Source organism: Peromyscus californicus, unplaced genomic scaffold (genome assembly GCF_007827085.1).
Source record: "Peromyscus californicus insignis strain IS unplaced genomic scaffold, ASM782708v3 Scaffold_2__1_contigs__length_46816999, whole genome shotgun sequence".
NCBI classification, from domain to species: Eukaryota; Metazoa; Chordata; class Mammalia; order Rodentia; family Cricetidae; genus Peromyscus; species Peromyscus californicus.
The window spans coordinates 40,859,653-40,885,095 of NW_026294540.1; the positions used below are offsets into that span (position 1 = coordinate 40,859,653).

The 25,443-nt window shown below is 45.1% G+C and overlaps 2 protein-coding genes across 6 annotated transcripts in view; both read left to right on the forward strand.

The window, feature by feature from the left end:
* Positions 1 to 25,443, forward strand: part of Mtus2 (microtubule associated scaffold protein 2) — a 370,144-nt gene that overhangs the window by 67,880 nt on the left and 276,821 nt on the right. The gene's annotated exons all lie outside the window — the stretch shown is intronic.
* Positions 728 to 6,677, forward strand: LOC128120480 (nucleolar protein 16-like). The gene has a single exon (XM_052754551.1). It carries the CDS (start codon positions 2,218 to 2,220, stop codon positions 2,842 to 2,844), a length of 627 nt encoding a protein of 208 aa, XP_052610511.1. The 5' UTR covers positions 728 to 2,217; the 3' UTR covers positions 2,845 to 6,677.

Consider the following 25,443-nt stretch of genomic DNA (forward strand, 5'->3'; position numbering starts at 1 on the left):
CTTAACCAGCCAAATGCTTCTAGTTTCTGGTCCTCACGCCTTATATATATACCTTTCTGCTTTCTACCACCACTCCCTGGGATTAAAGGCTTGCTTTCTGGGATTAAAGGCGTGAGTCATCATGCCTGGCTGTTTCCAATGTGGCCTTGAACTCACAGAGATCCAGAGGAATTTCTACCTCTGGAATGCTAGGATTAAAGGTGTGAGTGCCACCATTTTCTAGCCTGTGTATCTAGTGGCTGTTCTGTCTCTGACCCCAGATAAATTTATTAGGGTGTACAATATTTTGGGGAACACAATACCACCACAGGGGATTCTCTGGAGAGAGTCACATTGACAAGAGTGAGGCAGAGATGGGACCAGCAGTTCTGGGTACTTCTGAAATGAGTTAATATGGAGTGGGGGGACTTAGGCTTCGGGGAGAGTGGTCAGCCCACTTTCCTCTACTCTCACCAAATAAACTAAAAAACTCATGTTTTGTTCGTTAAAAAACACCAACCAGCCAGGCGGTGGTGGCGCACACCTTTAATCCCAGCACTCAGGAGGCAGAGCCAGGCGGTTCTCTGTGAGTTTGAGGCCAGCCTGGTCTACAGAGTGAGTTCCAGGAAAGGCGCAAAGCTACACAGAGAAACCCTGTCTCGAAAAACCAAAAAAAAAAAAAAAAAAAAAAAAAAAAAAAAAAAAAAAAACACCAACCAACCAAACAAACAAAAAACACACAAAGATCTCAATGGAGAGATCAAGTCAGTCAGTCCAGCTGCATCTGCAGGCACCAGGTTCTGTAAGAGACCCTATCTCAAAATACAAGGGGAAGAATTGAAGCAGGCACTTAGTGTGACCTCCGGCCTCCACATGCATGCACACAAATACACACTCCCCTCCCCGCCATACCAATGGGTTAAGGATTTAACTCAGGGGTCGCTGGCCTGAGGAGCAGCCCACGGACACACAGCACAGGACAGTGTTGGTGAGGATGTGTGAGAACTGGAACTTGCGCCGCTGGAAGGTTTAAGATGTACAGCCGCTTTGGAAAGTTCTTCAAAGCATTAAGATTAGAGCTGCATGGGAGTGGGGCCTTCCAATTTTCTATCCATGTCTCCCTCTTGACTGTTATTGGCCAAGAACACGAACGGGCTGTGAGGGAGTCAGCCAGCCTTCCCTCTTTCCCGTACTCTTTTCCTCTTCCCTTTCCGCTCTCCATCCTCTCTTCTCTTTCCTTGCTGTCTTTTATTTGTGACAGTTTTAACTCAAAATCAGCCCTCTAATGAAAACAGAGTGTGTGCATATACATGAACAATATACAAACTTTTATAGTAAAAGATGAATGCCCCTTTCACGTCAGATGCCCAGGACCTTTTTTCCCTTATTAGTAACTGTAAAGTCCTTGGGATGGTGCTGGGATGCCACCCTCTTCCAGTGCTCCTCTGTCTTCCTTCCCATGTGACTTCATTTCTTGAGCATCACCTCTGGGAGAGGCATGTGGTCCTGACTGCAGGCCGCGTCCTGCTGACTTAGCATCCTAAGATCTTACCTTGGCCACAGCCACAGCCACTAAGCCTGCCACACCCTGTGTCCAGCAAGGCCTCTGTGTCATGCAGGGCCAGTGACTGCAGGTTTGGTTGCCGACTTACAGTTGTGGTCCTGATTTGATTTCTGTTGCTGTGACGGATGCCATGAGCAGAAGCAACTTGGGGAGGAGAGGGTGGACTTGGTTTACAGGTTGCCGTCCATCCTCAAGAGAAGCCAATGCCGGAGCTCAAGGCGTGGGCTTGAAACAGTAGGTATGGAGAAACGCTGCTGACTGCCATGTTTTCCGTGGCGCTCTGGCTACCTTTCTTATACAGCCCAGGCTCAATGGGATGGGCCTTTCCCCATCAATCATTTATCAAGAGCGTGACCCAGAAACATACCCACATGTCTATCTGATGGAGGTGATTCTTTGGTTGACATTCCCTCTTCCCAGGTGACTGGAGTGTGTGCCACGTTGACAAAAAGGAACCGGCACAGCTGACAAGGACTGAACAAGCCCATTGGGATGGTTTTTACATCACTTGGAACCACAGCTTCTGAGTTACCATCACACATAGCAAACATCTAAGTCTTTGCTTAGAAGAACCCAGATTGGCCATTGCCAGGTGCATTCTAGGAGCTGTAAATCAATGTGGCGGCGCCACTAAGAAGACTACATTTTCCAGGAATCCCTGTGCGCAGTGGGGGATGGAGTGTGTTAACACACGGCTCTGTGAGTGTGCTCCGGAGTTTGAACTGCTGCTTCAGAGTTTGAGCTTCTGGTGCGGCCCCATCTGTGCGCTGCCCAAGGCCAAGGGAAAGACTAGGAGGCAGAAGTTTGGTTACAGTGTCAACCGAAAGCGTCTGAACCAGAATGCTGGTTGGAAGGCAGCTCCATGGATTGAGTGCTCCCACATCCGACATGCCTGGGACCACACCAAATCCGTGTGGCAGAACCTGGCGGAGATAGGGTTGGCCATGGACCCCAACAAGGCGGCTCCCCTTCGTAAGAGGAAGGTAAAGGCCATGGAGGTAGACTGGGGGGAGAGACCCAAGGATCTTGTGCGGAAGCCCTGTGTGGTAAATGAGCCGGAGGCAGAAGCCAGCCTCCCAGAGAAGAAAGGAAATACCTTGTCTGGGGACCTCATTGAATATGTTCATTACATGGTGGAAAATCATGGGGAAGATTATAAGGCTATGGCCTGGGATGAGAAGAATTATTATCAAGATACCCCAATACAGATTTGGAATAAGGTCAATGTCTATAAGCGCTTTTACCCAACAGAGTGGCAAGCCTTCATCGATTCTTTGCAGAAGAAGATGGAGGTTGACTGAGTGGTGTATGCCCCCCAGACTTAGGTCTACTGGACCAAAGAAACCAAAGCCAGGTTTTAAGGAGTGTATAGTTTCAGATGATGCTGGCAAAGTCCTATATTATCAGGTTTCTCTCTCTCTCTTTCACGAGAAGGAACTTTTTTTTTTTTTTTGAGAGAGAGAGAGTGCGTCAGTCTTTCTAATAGTCCTAGATGTCCTGGAACTCGGCTTTGTAGCCCAGGCTGGCCTCAAACCCACAGAGATCCTCCTGCTTCTGCCCCAAGTGCCGGGATTAAAGGGGAAGGCGTGTGCTCCCCCACCTGGCTGGAGAAGGAACTCTTTAGAAGCCATGGTTTATACTTTCTTGGGGGGCTCACAGAAAAGCCAGGGCTTGCTGTTCAGTGTCCAGAGGTGATGCTTTATTTGATCTACATGTACATGATAAAAGCATTTTACCTGTGCAATGGGGTTTTGGTTGTTGTTTTGAGTCGGGGTTTCTCTGTGTAGCCCTGGCTGGGATTAAAGGCATGTGCTACTACTAAAAAAAAAAAAAAAAAAAGACCCAGATTTTCAAGACCCTATGCTTAGTGGTTACTGCTGGCCTTCCTTGGGTGTGTATTTCTGAGTAGATCAACATATCCCAGAGCTCCACCGTGCTTCATCTTGGCAGGGTCTCAGCCTGCACGTGCGTATCTGATAATTCCATATGTTCGCTTTGCTCCGATTTAGCTCCCGTTTTAGAAACACACAGTTTGTGTGTGATTGTTCCCTGCTGTTGATGAGCAGCATGGCAGTTATTGTCACCTGGTGTCACGTGTGTGACACTTCCCGTTTTAGAGACACAATGGGAAGGGCCTCTTCTTGTAGTCTGCATCCTCATGAGGCCCCGAAGGCTTGGCTGTGACTTCTCACTTAAACTGTACTGGAACTTCTGAGGTACCTTACATGTCTCGTAATTTACAGAGTTCTTTTTAATAAAGTTAATCTTACATACAGTCTCCTGAGGGGGTGAGATTGGGTCAGGTCTTTGATTCTGCGCACAGGAAAAGGGAGGCTTGGCCCTTCCATGAGTTAAAGAGTCTGACCTGAGTGGGCCTAAGACCTGGAGTCTCAGCATTTGGACTTTGCAGTGGGCTTTATGGTGCTTCCTTCCTGTCACATCTTCTTATGTGATGTGACAGTGGCTGCTCCCTGTCCGACCATGGTTCCCAAAGACCCACCGTAGCTCTTGCTGGATCACATGTTTACCGTTCATAAAGGTGGATCCAAGGGCTCGTTGTGTTAGTCAGGTATCTCCAGAGAAACAGGGCTGATAGAATGTTTATCTGTGCTGTAGATTTGTGTTCCACACCTGGTTCGAGCACCTGGGGAGGTTGAGATTGTTAGGGCAGGTGAGCAAGCTCAGGACCCACGGGAGACTCCATACTGCGCTCAAGTGTGGCAGGCAGCTGGAGCTGGTGTTCCTTCTTCCTCTGGGACTCTGTCTTTTTCTCCTAAGGATATCCACTGGTTGGGTGTAGCCCACACCCATGATGGAATGCAATCTGCTTTACTCAAGCTTATTTATTTAAATGTTACCATGGAGAAAACACTTGTGTAGTGACATTGAGATTTGGCTACACTGGCCTCGAACCACCTTGCCACACAGGTATGTAACATATATAATCAGTTTTGCTAACTCTAGACATTGTTCAAAGATGGAATCTTTACAAAAAAGTTCTTTCTTTTTAAAAGTATCAAGGAAACTTTATTGTGGAGGTTCAAAAAAAGATTTTATTTTTATTTTAAGTGTATGATTGCCTGCATGCATGCCTGATGCCTGTGGAGGCCAGAAGAGGGCATCAGATCCCTTGGAACTGGAGTTACAGATGGTTGTGAGCCGCCATGTGGGAGCTGGGAACCGAACCCGGGTCCTCTGCAAGATCAGCCGGTGCTCTTAACTGCTGAGCCATAACTCCACTGCTCACAGGGAGCCTTCTAATGTCTGATAAAGATGAGATGTTTATATACTTTCTACATCTGTTAATGACGTAATAGTGATGATCTGGAGCCTCCATTCATGTTCCCTCCAAACAGTACTTAGTGAGGTAACACTTGGCCTCCTCTCTACAAATGAACAAACGAACCGTATCAATTCTCAGGAAACTTCACAGCTCTTCAGGGACTTAAGGGCATGCTGCTCTCTCGAAGGTTCTTTGATTAGGAAGTGCCGAGGTTTTAACTTTTAGATAGTTTTGTGTCAGTGCTTTAAGTGGTACTTAGTTCAAGAGCTTACCGTACTCTTCTGTACCTTTCTTCAACTCTCCAGATGTTTCATGACTGACGTCACAAGCCTGGGCCTGTGACTCAGAAATAATCACCATCCTAGAATAATAGTTCACAAGTTTTCCAGTCACATCATGTTTTGGTCATTGGAAGGATAGTCTTCCTGGGAAGAATTTTATATAAGCTGAATTGATTAAGAATAGGAGCAAATTTCCTTTGGCCCGAATGTGCTGAATGCGAGGCTACCCTGAGTACTGGTGTCGCGGCCTGGGAGTCAAGGCAGAGCGAGCAGTTCATACATGAGTGCCATGCCTCATTAGCTGGGGCACAGGGCCCCCCACAAGGCATGCCAGGTACTCTAGTTAACCATGGAAGAGTAATTAGATGACTTTAGTTATTTTTTACCTAATCCAGTCTTAGGCAAGAATTAGTGTCGGAGTCAACAGCAGGAGCATGGCCGGTCACCGCAGTGAGCGTCAGAAACATGAAGTTTAACTCCTCCATCATCGACAAGTCGCACACTAAGCGTGACCACTGTGTTAGCATCTTGTGTACAGCCTTCTCCTGTTTCAAACGTGAAGGTGTAAAGTAACAGTACGATGGGGCTGGAGAGATGGCTCAGTGGTTAAGGGCACTGGCTGCTCTTCCAGAGGACCTGGGTTCGGTTCAGCTGGTGTCGTGATGGAAGATGTCTGATAGAATCAGGGAGACTTACAGAGAGATGAGGGAGGGGAGATTGAGGCCTAAGGACTGGGGAAGTAACATTCTTGGACAGAGCAGTTCCGGGGGCTCTGATGTCTCTTCTGTCTTCTGTGGTGCACGTACATGCAGTCAAAAATATTCACCCATATAAATAAATCTAAAGTCACAGTGCAGTGGTGAATAATTGGGCTTCCTAGATAGATCCCATCCCACTGTTACCCCATAGTCTTGCTGATGAAAAGACAAAGGAGAACTGCCCTGTCTTCAAAACCCTTGATTTACCTCAATGGAAGGATTCCATCATCACTGTCTGTAACTGTCACGGTCATCATCATCATCATCATCATTATCGTCATGCAAAAGCCTCCATCGTGTTTTTGATCAGTCTTCAAGTTTCTCCACAGAAGCACTGTTCTGATGTTTCCTTCAGGCCTTAGGAATCGGGGGAGTGGTCAGAGCCTGCTGGGATGCCTCCCTGATTTGTGCCTGGGGAGGTGGCTTTGCAGTTTAGAGGACTTGCTGCTCTTCTAGAGGACCCAAGTTTAGATCCCAGGACCCATGTCAGGCAGTTCACAGCGGCCTTCAATTCAGCCCCAGGGACCTGAGCCCCTCTTCCCTCTTCCGGTCTCCATAGGCACCTGTACACACATGGTCTACACTCACACAGACACATACATGAAAATCAAACCAAAGTTTAAGTTGTTTTTTAAGAGATTGATGTAAGGTGTCAGGATCCTGGTTTAAGACTGTCGAACGGTTTCCATGACATTCTCCTCAACTGTCCATGTCACAGCATGCTCCTGCCCCCTAATGACATCAGCACAGGCAAAACAGTAACCCAGCACAACTTCCAGCACCCCGAGTCTGTCTCTTACCCTGACCTGTGGTTCTCCATACTCCACCCCATCCCACCCCACCCCATCCCACCCCACCCCACTCCACCCCACCTCCCCCACCCCCCCCCACCCCACAGCAGTCATTCCTTCCTAAGGATTATTGCCAGTCAGACGTCTTTCCCCACAAAAATAGCATCTGAAAATTAATTCTGATGTGTATTTGTTTTCATGATTTGAGTGAACCAAAATGTGTTTTATACTCCAAGTCTGGGAAAGGGCCCCGGGTGGCGCTGATAGTCTGTGCTTATACGTTGAAACGTTGTAAACCTGAAGTAAGAAAGAAAGGTTAGGAACCTAGCGAGCCAGCTGCTCAGTGTGTTCTCTCTTACCTTGACAGCCACGCTGCTGCACACAGAAGCGTTGGAAGCCTGTGTGAAACAGTGGTTCCCTCACGTGTTTCCTTCGAGATAGGGTCTCACTCGGTAGCCCAGGCTAGCCTCAAACTTGAAATCCTCCTGCCTCAGCCTCCCAAGTGCCGAGACTACAGGTCTGCGCCCTCACACCTGGTCATAAATCAAGCCAAGTTCATAAAGATCAAAGAGCAGAACTTGCTATTTTGTATTCTTAAATTCAGAACAACAAATCAGTTGATTTAATTGAAGAAGTATAAAAACCTTAGGATTTTATCTTAGTGGTTCCGAACTTGGAGTTCTTCTCGTGTTTGTTCCCAAATGTGCCAGTATATTTACCAAGACATATGCCATGACACATGAATACGATATAATAAACTCATGCATATATTTATATATCCATGAGTTACACATGCACATATATTCATGTGGTATATACTGTTATTTATGTAAATATATACACATATACTCATGTATATATTTATGTTTTATACTCATGTGTATACATATACACATATACAATATAATATATTCATGTGTGTATTTATAAAAACTATTCGTGTGTATATATACATATATATTATATTAATTATATTGTTTATTACATATTCCTGTGTATGTATCCACATATGTATATATGGAAAAGGAGTCTTCAAAGATTTACAGGTATTTATGGAAATAATATGCTTTATAACTATATTCATTTCTAATCTTTATGAGCAGAAAACTATGATGCAGCTTAATTTCCCATTTTCTAAATTAATTAGAACCCTATGTTCAACGTTCTCCCATTTAATATGGGAGATAAGCAAAAAATAAATTATAGGTAAAAAAATTCTGATTACTTCTTTTATGTAAAACAAAAGGACATTCTTGTGACCTATTCCTGAATTCTTTATGACTCATTTTCTCCACAAGCCTGCTCAATGTCAGTTTTCACATTGCAGACATTTAAGTGGCAGCTGGAGAGGTGGCTTGGCGGTTGCTGTCTTGACTTCCGGGAGTCTTAGCTTTTCAAGGCTGAGCTGCTTCTCCAGCCATGGCTTAGCTTCCGGTTCCGCGCCCACCTCAGGCAGCCGACAACCGCCTGTAACTCAGCTCCAGGGGATACAGCCCCTCTTCTGGCCTCTGCACTCAAATGCACACCCCCCCCCCCACAGATGTATGCCTAAATAAAAAAAATGGATAAAAATGTAGAAATTAAATAGACTGCTTCTTTGAAGTTTTTTTTTCATTTTAACAATTTTCTTTTCTGAATTTAACTTTCATAATTTCTGTTTACCAAACAATCTCAACTTGTTCCACTTCTCGAACATATACTGGATTAAAAGTAATTGTGTCCAAAGTACATAAAATACATGGTTTCATTAAAAATATAAATTTCAAAATTACTTTATAAAATATTCAAAATTACACGTTAAAATAAAAGGCAGACTAGAGACTAACATTGCTAATATTAAATTTTAGGATAAAATAGTCATTATTGTTTTCAAAAGCCCGCTTCACTTCCACTGGGCTAGCACCTGTCTGTGTTCAGACTCTGGTGACCCCAAGTACGCACGTGGTTCTGAGAATGCCTCCCTGGGGGACTTACAGTTAGGGATGGGCGGGCAAGTGAGGAATGGGGGCCTTCATGGCGTCACTGTAGGTGATCTTGAAGTTCTCTAGGGCGTCTCAGCTGCCTCAGCCTGCACCTCATGGTCAGAGCCTCGAAGGGGATACTGCCGGAACCAGACGCACCCTCCCGAAGCCAGAAACTGGCTGTGAAGTCAGCAAGTCCTCACTGTCCTTCTGGGGTCTGGTGCAGAGTGAGGCTGTGTGTGTGTGTGTGTATACAGTACACACATGCCACAGCATGCATGGGCAGGTCAGAGGATAATTTTGTGGACTCCGTTCTACCTTAAAACCTTTACACGTGTTTCAGAGACAGAATTCAAGTTGTCAAGTTTGTGTGGCAAGTGCCGTTATCTACCACATCACCTCACTGGTGCTCGTTAAATGTTTTGATTAAATTTTAAAAATTATTCTAATATTCATTATCTACTTGGCAATGGAGAAATCAGTATTAAGCTTGGTGTATGCTGGGTCTAGATATTTATGTATCCAAAAGAGTGAGTAATGTGCATCATTTAAGGTAGCAGAACGTTCCTCAGGCACCATGAGGCTGCTGAGTACCGGGCTAGTCTGTGCATGCTTCTCGAGCAGGGTCAGCAGCCCATGGTCCACGTGCCAGGTTTTCCTTACTACCGGCCTTTGCTTGGGACAGAGTGGGCATGCTCACTCTGGTCGTTTTGTTCTGTTTGTGTTGTCATGACGACGATGACACACAACCAGTTTGTCATGATGGAGACCATGTGGCCTGTGAAGCCTGGCATGCTCATCATGTGACCCCTCATAGAAAAACCTTTCCCTCTGTGCTCTGGAGCCATGAATTAGAACATGAGGAGGAAGGGAATAGAAAGTTTGAGCCTCCACAGAGCCTTTTATTTCATCACTGTGGTTTAGATAAATGTTCCTCAAAGAGCATGAGTTGAAGACTTCTACCTCCCCTCCACCCCCACAGTGCTATCTGAGCGTGGTGGGACCTTTAGAAGGTGAGGTCTGACGGGAAGAAACAAGGTCACTGGCGGTGTGCCTTCACAGGGTCTTTGGGGACCTCGGCCCCACCTGCCTCTCTGTCCTGGCTTTGCTGGTGCCATGAACCGAGCGTCTGGCTTCCTGTGCCACGTGTGCACATCTCCTGTGACGCGCTACGTCACTAGGCCCGAAAGCAGTGGAGACAGACAACCGTGAGTGAGACATCCCAAACGGAGCCCCCAACCCTTTCTTCTCTTTCATTTGGTTGTTCAGGTATTTTGTTATAGTGAGGTAGAGTTAGCACTACAAGAGTGTGCTTTCTGGGGCCTGCATGGCCTTCGAGTTAAAAGCCCTTTCTGCCTGTGCTAAGGGCAGGTGACAGGTGGCCACATGGCGTTTGTCACGCCTGTTATGATGTTGAAGGACACATGATGCAAAGGGAGGTAAGAGCAGATTCAGTCCTGAATCTCCTGGGTGTGAGCCAGGCATTGCTCACAGGTCAGTGTCATATACACCTTGACTTGGGGGCACGGACTGAGACATAGTACCAGGAAGTAGAGGTGGTTGTTAGAGTTGGGATTTTTCAAAATGCGATGGGACACTTTCATCACATCCACCATTTGAAAACATCTTCAGGACACCTGCATTTGAAGTGTGTTGTAAAACGTGAACGCACCCTATCAGCCTAATTATCAGTCCCATTTCTTCCTTCATGTTGGTGAATTAAAGCCTTCCATACAGTTTGGGCTACTGAGGCACACCCAAAATGGCTTTTTAATCAAGAATACGAATTCAAGATTTTGATCGGGAACTCTGTGATCTATTGACCGTGTGTCAGGGCACCTGGGATACAGCCAGAGGAACCTTCAGGTTTTTATTTTGAAGAGTAAGCCCATTCTCTTAAGCTGAAAAAGAAATTATATTAGAGAACTGAAATTAATTAGTTGAGACAAATATTAAAGCCATTAGGGTTTTAGCAATAAGAGCCGCAGAAAAAATTGAATGGGCTATAATGTGCAAATACGGAAACAGGCGTCACATTTATTGCTGTTACTGCTAATAACCATGGCAGCCTGTTTTCACAGTCCTTTTTTTTTTTTTTTTTTGAGACAGGGTTTCTCTGTGTAGCTTTGCGCCTTTCCTGGAACTCACTTGGTAGTCCAGGCTGGCCTCGAACTCACAGAGATCCACCTGCCTCTGCCTCCCGAGTGCTGGGATTAAAGGCGTGCGCCACCACCGCCCGGCTTTCACAGTACTTTTTATTATACACACGAACACGCGCACACAGACACACACATACCCTTTGGTTCTTACATAAGTGTGCGAGGAAACACAGATGAAGAAATGCAGTTTTGAGCCAGTGAGCTAGCTCAGCCATGACTTGAACTTGATCCCTGGAACCCAGGGCAGAAGGAAGGAACCAGCTCCTGAAAGTTGTCCTCTGATGGCCACACGTGTACCGTGGCTTGCACGCCCCTGTGCAAATGTACACACGAATGCACACACACAAGCAATCAATACATTTAATTTAATTTTAAAAGCACAAGAGAAAGCATCTCCAAGCATCGAAACCATTTGTCCAGTGGCAAAGAGCCTCATGTAACTAAAAAACGACACAGACTGTATTGTGCGAATCCCATTTGGCGTATTCTTTCAATGAGCCTGAAGCCTCCTTGTTGATGAGGTAGATGATGAAATGTGTGTTTCATACAGACAGTGATGCTAGATAAACAAGTCGTGGTAAGACAGATTGTGTATTAATAGGCAAGAGAGACAGCTGACATGATTTATGGTTTTAATGTTGCTGAGTGCCTGCGAAGTTCTTAAGGTACCTATGGGATGGAGGCTGGCAGTGTTAAAACTACACCCACAGAGTGATTACTAAGGAGAAAGAAATATTTGCTGAGGTCAAACCAAGTTTGAATACTGCTTAGCATCTTAGGTTTGCACAAAGCTGCCCCTGGAGGGTGAGGGTGATGGCCAGATCCAAACTCAGATTGGGTTACAGTGCCAGCATCCGGGACCATAGCAGTTGCGGGTGCAGTACTGAAAAGCTGCTCTGATAAGTGACCTTCCTATTCTTCTAGGACACTTAGTCACAGGAAAGAGCCGGCATTATTAATCTACCAAGTAATTGGTTTCTGAGGAGTCTTTCTACATTATTTTAGCAGGTGGCCATGTGAGGAGTCAGCTAAAATCGCGCCTGTTCAGCACCAGCAGCAGTTGGTTCAGAATAAGTGGTGTGTGTTTGGGGCTTAGCTGTTTCAGTGTTCTCAGTCCTAAAGTTCCCCGTGGCGAATAGTTCTAAAACCACAACAACTGCGGTTACTCACACCTATGGTCAAGTTGCCATAAAATCTAAATGTTAACTTAAAAGACTCCTTATATAGGCTTTGTGCCCGTTAGTGGACGGCCAGCAGTGTGCAGAAAAGAAACTCAGCAGCATCCTTGGAGGTTCCTTGTCTCAAAATAGCATGTCAGGGCTTTCCCTTCTTTTTCTTTCTTAAATGTTTTATATATATGCCCCCCCACACACATACACACACACACACACACACACACACACACACACACACACACGCACACACACATTGTAATATATATTGCATATAAATTACATAATTTAAGAAAGATATTTTCTCTTTTTACCCTACAGGTCTTTTGTGTATGTGTTATGGCTTCCAGTTTAGTGTTTTTATGGGATTCTGAGTGGGTCTCGGCTTCTCTTGGGCTTTTTTCCTTCTGTTTGTTTTGTCCGATTCTGACGTGTTAGTTTTTGTTTTATCTTATGTATTATATTACGTTATATTTTATTATTATCCCATAGAAGCCTGTTTGTTAATGAGATACAGAAAGGGGGTGGATCCAGATGGGAGGGGAGGTGGGAGCAGCTGGGAGGAGCAGAGGTAGGGAAGACTCAGGATATATGATGTGAGAAAAAAAAATCTGTTTTCAATGAAAGGGGGGAAGATTCCTTGCGAATGCTCTGAATTCTGAGAGCTGCAGGGACCTTCAGTCCTCCGAGTGATAGGAGAAAACATACTTCAAAAAGATAATTCTTTAAAATATTTCATGACTTTTAAAATGATATTGAAAACAGTTTTTCTTGTATGCATATCTATATTTAAGAGGATTGTGGATTTGCTTGAATTTGCTTAAGATTTATAAGGAAAAAAATAGGGGCTGGAGAGATGGCTCAGTGGTTAGAACACTGGCTGCTCTTGCTGTGGACCCGGGTTCAATTCCCAGCACCCACATGCTGGCTCACACCCATCTGCAACTTCAGCTCTAAGGGATCTGCTGCCCTCTTCTGACCTCCTTGGGTACTGAACACATGTGATACACATACACACATGCAGGTAGACATTCATACACATAAATAAATCTTTAAAGAAGAAATAAATATAGGCTATAGCCACAAGCCTCTATCTTAATCACTTCCATTTCTTATCCCCAAGAAAAATCATAATTTTTTCAAATAGAGGTGTTTCCTTGATTGTTTCAAATCATACATGTATGTGTTTACATATATATATATATATATAATGAATCATATATATTATATCATTAAGGAAATACAGTAACTTTGTTTTTATTTTGTAACTATGTTGTAAGACTATTTTTGGCAATAAAATGAATGTATTTAGCTTATTTTTCAAATGATATGAACTTGATATGAATATGAAACTTTATTTTTCTTGTTGATAACTGATAGACATTGAGATTATTTTTAACTTTTCACTTTTAGCTAAAGGAATGTAACAACATTTCTAATGGATAACTTCATGCCACACAAGAGGTATCCCCAGGCCATTATTTAAATTATCATGCATTAATGGGGCTTGAAATCAATTTAATAGGTTTCAACCAATATAAAAAATAAGGTTATAAACTGTGTGTTGTAAATGATAATGAAATCGATTGCTGGTTGTGAGAGCATTTTGTTAACTGTCTCTTTCCACTAAATGTATGATTATTCAGGTTGTGATGTTTGGAATTTGTCAACTTGACCCAAACCTAGACACACCCAGGAAGAGGGAATCTCAACAGACGAATTGTGTCAGTCAGGCTGACTTGTGAGCAGGGCTGTAGGGGCATCTCCTTGATTGCTAATTGGTGTAGCAGGAGCCAGCCCACTGTGGGTGGTACTGTCCCTAGGCAGGTGGGCCTGAGCTGTTTAAGAACGGTATCTGAACCAGGCAGAGGAAGCAAGCCAGTAATCAGTGTTCCTCCACCGTTGCTGCTCTTCAAGCTCATCCCTTGAGTTCCTGTCTTGGCTTCCCTTAAGGATGAACTGTAACCTGCAAGCTGAAAGGAACCCTTCCCTGCCCAGGCTGCTTTTGGTCATGGTGTTTATTATGACAACAGAAAGCCAACTAGAACACAGGTGATAACGTGTTAATGTAAAATGTAATTCTTGCTGGCCGGCAAGGGAAAGGTCCAAACATTCCACCCTGGAGTCTGTAGGGAAGATCCCCTGTGGTTTACGGGACTTCAGCCTTATTGCTAGTTGCCAGATCCATCTCACAAATGACAGTGTCTAATTCGCAAGGTTGCTGTTGTGTTTCACCGCACGCTGGTGCTGGGTTTCTGTGACAGGTTTCAATTTTCATTTGCTTTTCCTGACTACCCCCTGGAGGCTGAGAACGAGTCAGGTCTAAGTGTTGGGAGTGAGTGTGGAGACGGCTTCCAGTTTTCACCTCAGCAGTGCTGGGTGTGCACAGGACAAATAACCAGTCAGAAAGCAGAAGCGTGGGGAAGAAGGTGAGGACTGTCTACTATTGTGGTATCTGCTGTGAAGGACGTGAGCCCTAGGGAGGTCCTGGAATGAATGATTTGCTCTCCTGGCCACTATGGGATGGATTGTACCTGGGACAGAGGACCGCCTGCGGATGTCCTCACAGCCCTGGGTTTGGGGTGAGTGTGAGGACTGGGCAGGTGGGCCACGTCCACACAGTCACCACACAGGAGGATGGTTTTGTAGCTTCTGAGAGTGACCTCTGCCCAGGTGTTTTCACGCCACGATGCCTCCTTTGACTTCCTCTAATTTGCCGCCTTTGATGTGTGTGGATGAAGAGAGTTAGCAGAGCCAGCCAGTGGTCAGGGACATGGTGGTCCAGATGGGTTCAGAGAGGGTGGGTGGGGCTCATGAATGGGAAGGTGAGGGCGATAATTGCATCTCAGGTCTATGGCGTCCATGTCTTGCAGAAATATAATTTCAGGGTTGATGGAAAAGTCCATGCATTTTCTAAGAGATCGTAAGAATATCATTGATAATTAGCCTGGTTTTAGAAAATCTCTCGATTTTACTTTCCAGAATACCAAGCGACATTTTTAAAAGTGGTTTGGGACAAACACATCTTCTGTGAATTTGGCCATTTCTGTGTTAAGGGAATAAAACTGTGTACTGGTTAAAGCATTGAAAACAGCCATGAAGTCTGATTTGGTTCCCAGTGACCCGGTTTGTCACTTTTTTATTTCTTCCTAGATGCATGACGGGGCATTGAAGGGGTGGTGGCGTTCTGAATTTTGTTCATCTGTCTCTTTCCTTCTTAATCCATAGTATATTCTAACAAACATTTGTCCAGGGCCCAGACAAACAAGTGATAAAACATACGGCCCCATATCCCTCCGGAATGGAACATCGTAAAGTTGGACAAAGGCAGTTACTTTGGGGCCATTTTTACATTAATTTCTTAGGTCTCCTAGTGAGGCGAACTTTCTGCTGCACAAGACTCTCGTACATGTCACATCCTGACAGTTTTACAGCTCACCCAAGTGCCACATAGCTAATTCATGATGGAGAGGGAAGCCTCGGTGCGTTAATAGCTCAGAGAGTCAGTAGAATGGATAATAGATGACCAAGCTGTGTGTGTAAAGAAAATATGCATAGCTCATGAGAAATCCTAAGATGGAGGTGGGGGGGGGGTCCGTGCATCTGGGGCCTTGGCCTCCCTTGGGGGAAATGTGAGGGCTGAGAGAGAACCATTCAGGCATAAGAAGAGAAAAGGAAGTTCCACATGGGCATTTGATCAAGCCCGGGGAATTGCGGTGCTGGGGAAATTCTAGAACAATTAGTACTCCTGTGCTTTACCCAGAGGACGTCTTAATTGGGTTCTCAGGTTGTCTGAGTATGTGAGCCAGAGTGAGCTGGAGTCTGAGTCACACGGTCTTTCCCATCTCTGGTGGTCAGGGCCATCGAGGCATCACACTTTCATTTTAAGTTGTCTTTGTTCTAAAAGTGAATCCAGACCCGTCTTGTCCCCCTCCTCAATCCCCCAGGCCCCCATCATAAGTAGCGAGACTCCCGCCCTCCCCCACTCCAGTCCTGTTAGTCTGACTTCCCATCTGCCTTCTCATTGGGAGTTTCTGGACCCGGCTCCAGGATCACCGCCACACTCTCCAGCCCTTCACCCTTAGTCTCTACAGGTCATTGTGAGCCATCTAATGTGGTGTGCTGGGAACTGAACTCAGGTCCTTCGTAAGATCAGCAAGCGCTCTGAACCACCGAGCTACCACCCTGGCTTCTTATTTCTTTCTTGATATGATAATACTGGTTGAGTGCCTCCCATATACCAGCGGCTATTCCAAGTGTTTGGTACACATGATCTCAACAGTCTTTACCACAGGCAAGGTGTTATCGATCCCAGTTCCTGCGTGAGAAGGCTGAGGCACAGCAGTATCATGGCTTTCCTCAGATTTTCAAAATTTTGGCTTCTTTTTTCCTTTCCGTAACAGTTTATGTCAAAGGATGTGGAGGTGCCCTGCTGTTGAATGAGCAGCACAGGACCCCCTCTCTCTTGGAGTGTGAGGAGGAGAGAGCGTCTTTACAGATGCATGCAAGGCAGACGGAGGCAGACACAGGCAGCTGTGGAAGCTCCTTGTCCGTTCTGAAGGTCAGGCACAACTTCCTCGGGGAGGCAGGGAGACATCTGTCCTGACTTAGATGAGTCAAGATGTGACATTATGCTTGGAGGAAGGCATATCGTGAGCAAAGGCAGGGGACACAGGTGACTTTGGCATTACTAAATTGGTCTGAGTGGGACACGTCGAAAGTGTGTACAACGAATAGTGGGTCTGGCCTATACTGAATTTGTAGCCATGGCTCTTGAAGAATTTCACGTTCAAGGTGGATCCAGACAGAAGTGTAGTCCAGTAGATGATGGTGTGTTAGGTGTGTAGGGGGGTGGGAGAGTAAGGGTGAAGGGGTACCAGGGGACCCAGCTATTGTGATACATCAGGAGTGGAAATACAATGGGGATTGACAAAGTGGATTTGAATAACAGTGGGAAGTTAGAGCAACTCACTCGTTGTGAGTGAGTACGTTACATGTACAGGAGCCCAACCAAGCTGGAGAGAGCGCTCAGCTCTAGGTTGGGGGGCGGTGGGGCCAGGTCCAGAGACAAGGAGTGAGGAATAAGGAGGTGGACTTGAGGGCAGTGGAGAGGTCCGATGCGATGCCAGGCAGTCGGCCTCTGGCCGCCAACCCTCTAGGAGAGGGAAATGAAAGTCGTAATGGCCACTGTTCAACATTCGTAGTAGTCTTGCAGGTGACTCGGTGGATTTGAGGGAAGTGTACTTGGAATCTACCCCCCCCCCCTGTTTCTACAGATTTTAAAACCTGTAAAACTGTTTTCCTAGTTTCTCACAACTTACCCCTAAGCCTTTTGATTTCAACTTGTGTGGTAACTGTTTAGTTACCTGCTTTAAAAAATATTTATTTTTCTTTTATGGGCAAGGATGTTTTACCTGCTTGTATGTATGTGTACCATGTGCATGAAATACTCACAGAGGCCGGATGAGAGGGTTGCAGCCCCCTGGGGGCTGCCACGAGGACTGGTGAAATTATTAAGGCCACTCCACATAGTTAAAAGGGAGGTTTATTTTGTGGGGTAACTCACAAGTGAAGGGATAGGTAACAGAGTCTGGGAAAGATGTAGCGCAGTCCGGCGGTGTTCTCTGGAGAACTCTGCTCAGTCTACCTCCAGCGTACAGGATCCAGGAACCAAGAGAGCCAGCACATCCGGGTCTTCAGGGTCCTCTCTCAGCCCAGCCTTGTAGGCATGACAGTTACCAAAGCCTCAGTGGGGGTTGGAACTTCCAGATCAAAGCTGGAATGGCTACCTGCTACACACGAGGGGGCTCAGAACCCAAACCCAGTGTTCTGCAGGAGCAGCGAGTGCTTTTAATTCCCAGGCCACCTCTGTGGCCCTATTTCCTTGGCTCTTACTAAGCAATTACTTGTTATAAATGATGTTTACACAGATGTTTATCGACTGCCGGTAGCATCACATGTACGTCTTCGTTGTCATCATTGTGATTTTGTTCTGTTCTCAGGGGGATGAAAGTCTGTAATCAAAACTAAATAAATTTTAAAAGTTTCCCCCTTACTGGAGTGTGGAGAGGGAGACATCCTGAGAAAGGACAAAAGGTTTTTAATTTGAGATTTTACAAAATGAGCATATTGGTTACTTTATAAAGGTTCTTTTAAAAAACAGTTGTGAACTAATTTAGTGTTTTGGTTGGTAGAGAATTTATTTGCAAGGTACTTAGTTCTTATTAAATGCAAAATTCAAAACCCATTCACACATCAAAAGCCATTAATTTTTTTCCTGTTTAATTTGTCTCAGTTAAAAGCACTGGCTGCTCTTGCAGAAGACCTGGGTTTAGTGCCCAGCACTCTCATGGCAGCTCGCAACCACTTGTAACATCAATTCTAGAGAATCTGATGCCCTCTTCTGGCCTCTGAAGGCACTGCACATTGTGGTGCATATACACACATACAGGTGAACGATCGTACACATAAAATAAAAATTAATAAATCTAAAATACATACCAATGAACAAAGCTCCCTCTTTTCAGCAACACCCCTTTCCCAGTTGTAACCCCTTGATGCGTCTTTCCCAGGCTGCTCCAGGGCCCTGCCAAAGGTGCTTTAGTGTTACGGAAATGGAGACGTGACTTTACACAAAGTGCCATAACGTCGCTGTTGAAGTAGAACTTCTGAGATGAAAGAACTGCATGCATGCTTTCCCTGTTGTACTCCTGTTGCCACTTGTGATATTTCTGTAATCCTCTTACTCCACTCGGCATTCTCCAGGGTGTTTTAGGAACATAGAACGTCGAATGAGAAAGGCGGGATGTCTCAGCCACCCATTGATGAAAACTCTCCCTATGGCTTAAAGAACTCTGTACATCAGAAGGCTTCTTACTGTTCTACAAAACAATCCAGACTGAGCCCTGCGCCTCATTTTGCAGACACAGTTCTCGTTAGTGAGAAGAAGTGAATACAGGAAGGGATGAGCTCAAGGGTGGGAACTTAGGTCCTGGCGTAAGCAAAGGAAAAGAAAGTTTAACTGTCATTTGCAGGGACAGAACGGGGAGGAGCAGCGTTTACATATTTGTTTCTTCCTTAAAATACAGAGATTGCATTGCTGGCCCTCTGTCTTTCCATTTTTACTCTTTTGAGAATTTCATGCATAGGAACTGGATTTCTGTCATCTGCACGCTCCCTCTCCCTTTCCAGTTCCTCCTACACACCCGACTCCCTCTCAAATTTATAACCAATTCTTTGTTATTGTTATTGATGTATGATGTATGTATATTGCATATAAACTATATATGATACATATATCTAAAAACCCTACTGAGTGCATTTAGTGTTTTATGGACATGACCCAGGCCCAGGAAGGCAAACACTACATGTTCTCTCCCGATTCTGAAGCTTTAGATTTGAGTATACAACCCAAAGCAACTGTGGAGGCCAGGAGAGCAGAAAGGGCCTATGGGAGGAGGGGCAAGAAGGAGCTCTAGAGGCGGGTAGTAGGATGCAGATGCTGTGAAGGCGGAGTGGGAAGATGGGGCAGAGACTTTAACTGGAGGGGCAGGGCAATGCCACGGGAGAGGAGGAAGGAGAGAGAAATAACACTAAGGGTGTTTGAAAAGCATAGGGAAACTCATTATTTTATGCTTACCCCAAAATAAGTGTGTGTGTGTGTGTGTGTGTGTGTATGTGTGTGTGTGTATGTGTGTGTGTGTGTGTGTGTGTGTGTGTGTGTGTGTGTGTGTTGAGATGGAGTCATACCTCACAGGATGTTAATGCTCCCCCGCAGGAGTCAGAGTCTAACAAAAACTCCAGTGCCAGGCATGGGAAGCCTGCTGGCAGTTGCTGGTCAGGGGTATCTGGGAGACTCCCCTGAACGACACAGGCTGTTGCCGCTACCCTTAGCTGCCTCCCAGGACTTGTGAAAATGCTCTACAGCATTCTTACCTGATGACAAGCTCCCTTTTGCCATAGCAGAGCTTCATGAAGCTTGTGATTTCTCATTTATTGGAAATGGCTGTGATAGGGTAGTTGATGGCATACTTTAAGATACAGATTCAGATGTGTTCCGGGCAGGCACTTCCCACAGCCTGTAAGTCCTCAGGATGGCACCCTTTCCTTGTAAGACTCCAACGTGCCTCTGGGCCCCAGTGGCCCCGACAGGCACCACCCACACTCCCTGGCCTTGTTACTTTCCCCTGTTGTGACTGACACGTGGACCTGTCTGGTCTGCTCACGTCTTTTCCAGGAATGCTGTCCATGCCCCATAGGCTCTGACGGCCAAGGTCACTGGAGGACAGCCAGCGTACCTCCTGGCTGTGGCTCTACCTTCCCCCAGATGACCGGCTTGCCTTTGGGCCATAGGAAGCAGCCTCTTGGTTAGGGTGACAAGTCCCTCCTTCTTCTTGCCAAATACATTTATAGACCATGGGCCCTGGGCCCTGACATTTTTGCTAGAAGCACCGGTGGAAGATTTTAGGATCTCTTCTAGACTTCAAGCGGTTTTTATGAAGGAACTGAAGAGTGAAAGAAACTTCAGTGCAGGGAGACTTGTTTAAGGCAAGTGATAGTGATCTGTCATGGCTGAAGACTTCAACCAAATCCTCTGTGGGTAGCATGCTTTGAGACGAGCAGTTCCCATGGTCAGGGTGCCATCAAACTCTATCTACGCTCATAAATTCAATAGGAACATGATTAGAATTTTCCCTATTTTGAATTAACACTCATTTCTGTAAATAAGGGTTATCATTGAAAATTAAGTGCTTTTATCTTTTTGTACTAAGCATTGTTACCACATCTTTTTATTTATTTATTTTTTCAGAGCTGAGGACCGAACCCAGAGCCTTGCACTTGCTAGGCAAGCACTCTACCACTGAGCTAAATCCCCAACCCCTTTTTATTTCATTTTAAAGAAAAAAATTGGAAAAAGAAGGAATATTCAAGATTTTTTTAAGTTGTATCGTTTTTTGTTTGTTTGTTATTGTTAGCTAAAAAGAATCCTTTTTTTTCCCCCTGTTTTTGGAGACAGGGTCTCATTATGTACCTCGGGTTGGCCTTGAACTTGCGATCCGCTTGCCTCGGCCTGCTGGGTGTTGAGATGGTTGAGGTACCGGCCACCGTGGCTTTTAGGGTGTAGATGGAGAAAATGCCTTTCAGGACAAGAGTTAGAAATGTGAAATTAAGAGTTTAAATCAAAACACGACTCCACTCTCAACTCATCCCTCTGAGACTGTCTTTGGGTCCGTCCCGGCCAGTCTGGTTTTGTTCTCATGCAAAATGGAAGTGAAAGTGGAAAGCTGAGATGATTGCGGAAGGCTGAAAGTGTAGAGGTTGAGAAAATTCTCAGCTCCCTGAGATAACCCTGCGGCCGCCCACCTGAACTGCCCGGGGCCCCTCACACAGTGATTACCTTCATTTATTTCGCTTCAGACTTAGAGCTTGGATTTTGATTCCATTTAAAAATACTAAATCCCCATTGTGGTGGCTTGAGGCCGGGACTTAACTCTTGAGAGCTGTCTCCGTCTCCTGACTACTGTTTGGAGCGGTTCGCTTGTTTGGATCTCAGTCCAGTCCCTTCTCTGGAACACCTGCCATCCTAGGGTCACCTGTGCAGTTAGCAGCTGACTCCCAGACCCTGATGTCACCTGTGCAGTTAGCAGCTGACTCCCAGACCCTGATGTCACCTGTGCAGTTAGCAGCTGACTCCCAGACCCTGATGTCACCTGTGCAGTTAGCAGCTGACTCCCAGACCCTGATGCAGCTGTTCAGTTACCAGCTGAATCCCAGGCCCTGATGCAGCCATTCAGTTGTATATAGAGGTGAGCACGCGTGTTTACACCCACCTAGACAACTGACTGATGGTAGACTGTGCCCCAGGTTGTCTTATTCATGAAATTGTGAGGTTTTCAATTCTTTTGTATTTATTTTTTAAAAATATTGATTTTATTTTATATGCAGGGCTGTTTTGCCTGCATTGTATGTGTACGCCATGTAAGGGCCTGGTGCCTGTTGAGGTCAGAAGAGGGCATCTGATTCTCTGGAATTGGCCTCATGGATGGTTGTGAGCTACCATGTGGGCTCTGGGAACTAAACCTGGGTTCTCTGTAAGAGCAACAAATGCTTTTAACTGCTGAGCTGTCTCTCCAGCCCCCAATTCATTTGTATTTTAAAAACTCATTGTGAGAGGTGGATGGGCCCCTCATAGAGGTACCTGGAATATGTTGTGTTTTAGGACAAAAGGGATTTGACAGATGTAGTTTAAGTCATAGACCTTACAAGAGTGTACTTATCATCTTTTTTTTTTTAATTTTTAAAATTTATTTTACATACCAACCACAATTTCCCCTCCCTCTTCTCATCCTGTTCCCTCCCCCCACCTCCTTTCCACACCCCCCCTCTACTTCTCAAAAGGATAAGATCTCCCGTGGGAGTCAAAAAAGCCTGGCATATCAAGTTGAGGCAGGACCAAGCTCCCCACTACATCAAGGCTGAGCGAGGCATCCCATCAGAGGCGATAGGTTCCAAAAAACATCTTGGAGACATGATCTTACACCTGTTGGAATGGCTAAGATCAAAATCACTGAAGACAGCCGGGCGGTGGTGGCGCATGCCTTTAATCCCAGCACTCGGGAGGCAGAGCCAGGCGGATCTCTGTGAGTTCGAGGCCAGCCTGGACTACCAAGTGAGTTCCAGGAAAGGCGCAAAGCTACACAGAGAAACCCTGTCTCGAAAACCAAAAAAAAAAAAAAAATCACTGAAGACAGCTTATGCTGGAGAGGATGTGGAGCAAGGGGAACACTCCTCCACTGTTGGTGGGAGTGCAAACTTGTATAGCCACTTAGGAAATCAGTATGGTGGTTTCTCAGAAAATTGGGAATCAATCTTCCTCAAGACCCAGCTAAACTCTTGGGCGTATACCCAAGGAATGCTCAATCATACCACAAGGACACTTGCTCAACTATATTCATAGCAGCATTATTTGTAATAGCCAGAACCTGAAAACAACCTAGATGCCCCTCAACTGAAGAATGGATAAAGAAAATGTGGTACACATACACAATGGAGTATTACTTATTGGCAAAAAAAAAGCCCCAATTACATCATGAAATTTGCAGGCAAATGGATAGAACTAGAAAGTATCATCCTGAGTGAGGTAACCCAGGCCCAGAAAGACAAACACAGTATGTACTCACTCATAAGTGGATACTAGATATAAAGCAAACAATAGCCGGGCTACAATCCATAGCTCCAGAGAAGCTAGGTAACAAGGAAAACCCTAAGAGGGACGCATGGACCACCCTGGGAAGGGGAAGTAGATGGGTTTAAGTCTTAAGTGCAGAGAACTTCTCTGGATGGAGCCAGAGGAATTGGCAGGAGAAGGCAGAGATCTGAGGATGAAGGGAAGCCGGGACACAGGGAAGGATGAGAAGCAGTGAGGTAGCCTCTGGACACACAGACCAGGCCCACTGCTGACAACCAGCGAGGAAGTGGGGACCTCAGTTCCTCAAGAACAAGGAAGAAAATTAGGTGAGTCCCTAAACCAATAAACTCAAAAGCTGATTCTGTCCCCGGATTCCTAAGAACTCTGCTGAGTACACAGTCATGTGGAAGGGTGAGCTAATTGAGGTGGTGTGTATGTGAGTGTATGTGTGTGAATGTGTGAGTGTGTGAATATGTGTGCATGTGTGAGTGTGTGGTGTATGTGAATGTGTGAGTGTGTAGTGTGTGTATGGTGTGTGTGAATGTGTGAGTTGTGTGAGTGTGTGAATGTGTGAGTGTGTGTGTGAATGTATGTGTGAATATGTGAGTGTGTGTGAGTGAATGTATGAGTGTGTGAATGTGTGAGTATGAGTGAATGTGTGATTGTGTGAATGTGTGTGAATGCATGTGTGAGTGTGTGTGTGAATGTGTGAGTGTGTGAATATGTGAGTATGTGAATGTGTGAGTGTGTGTGTGAATGTGTGTATGGTGTGTGTGTGAGTGTGTGTGTGAGTGTGTGGTGTGTGTGTATGTGTGTGTGAATGCGTGAGTATGAGTGTGTGTGTGGTGTGTGTGTGTATGGTGTGTGTGTGTGTGTGTGTGTGTGTGTGTGTGGTGTGTGTGTGTTGTGTTGCTAAGTTTGGGTGGGTTGTTAATCATGGGACATTAATATACTTAATTTTTACATCCAAATATACTTAAAATTACTTTAGGTCTTAATCCAATCCTAAGAAATTTTATATTGATCTTAGTAGATAATTCATGACTATCAACATTGTTTTAGTGACAAATTGGAAGCACTAATATTTGGAACAGCCTTTTTTTTTTTTTTTCAAGTAACATCGCTCCCTGAAGGGAAATGGACAGTTTCTGAAAGAAAACTGGACACGCTTTGTGTTTTATAGGGATGTGTTTAGATTTAAGTTGGGTGGCCAGAAGGCTCTTTCTCCTACTTGCCAAATGTGTGATGGACTCAGAAAAGGAAACAATTTCCTAAATACCGGAGAGCTTTTGTATATCAGCAGTATTTAAAGTTAAAGTGTTGATTCTGTGACTGTTGAAAAAATATTTGGTACAGTAAAGAAGTCCTTCTTGTTAAATCTGACGGTTATTTCCCAAGGAATAGTTCACTTTTCCTTTTCTCTCTGTGTAATGCCTTCTGAGGCAATGTGTTTCCACTGTTGGAAGGTTTCCTTTAAAGACATTATTAAGGGGTGTCTTAGGAAGAAGGGCTGCCCATTTCTTCTCCCCCACTCCCCTCACCCGAGGCCACCCCTCGGGATCTAGGTTGTGGGTATCTTCCCATGATCTTTGGGGACGTTTCTTTACACAAGTGTGTCCCCCCTCTCTGCATTCTTCCTTTACACAGAAATCATTGTGCCATATATTGCCCTTTGTTCTTCTTCTCACTCACGGATCCACCTTACAGTTCTTTCTGTGTAGGAACCATAGTAGCATTGCTCTATTTCTGAACATAGCATGAATTTTTTTGGAAGTGGATGTACCATGACTTATATAGCTTTCTATGGATGGCTGCCTGGCTTGCTTCTGATGTTATCCTTGCTTTTGATACTATGATATTTCATAAATGTGCATATGTATCTTTAGGCTAAAATCTTAGAAGTGAGGTTGTTGGGTTGGGGAAAATATATGCATAATTTGATAGACATTGAAGGTTTATTATGTTGTTTTTTCCTTCCCATAGGAATACTAAGTAAGATAAATTCTCCATGGCTAACATCACCATGGGGGCTTGGGGCCCCTGTTCATCACCCCTAGGCTGCAGGCACATCCCTAGATCTTACTGGGTAATCAGAGATGTAGCTAGAGTAACATCCTTACCATTCTCACCAACAAGGCATACGGTCCAACTTACAGTTTTTTCCAAGGGGTTATGAGTGGAACTAAATGCCAAGTTAATCACTTAATGAGACAACTTCTGAGTGTAAACTCAGCAATGACAGTTGTACAACAAGGTAATGTACATAATTCCCCCTAAACACAGCTGAAAACAGTCAACTTGATACGT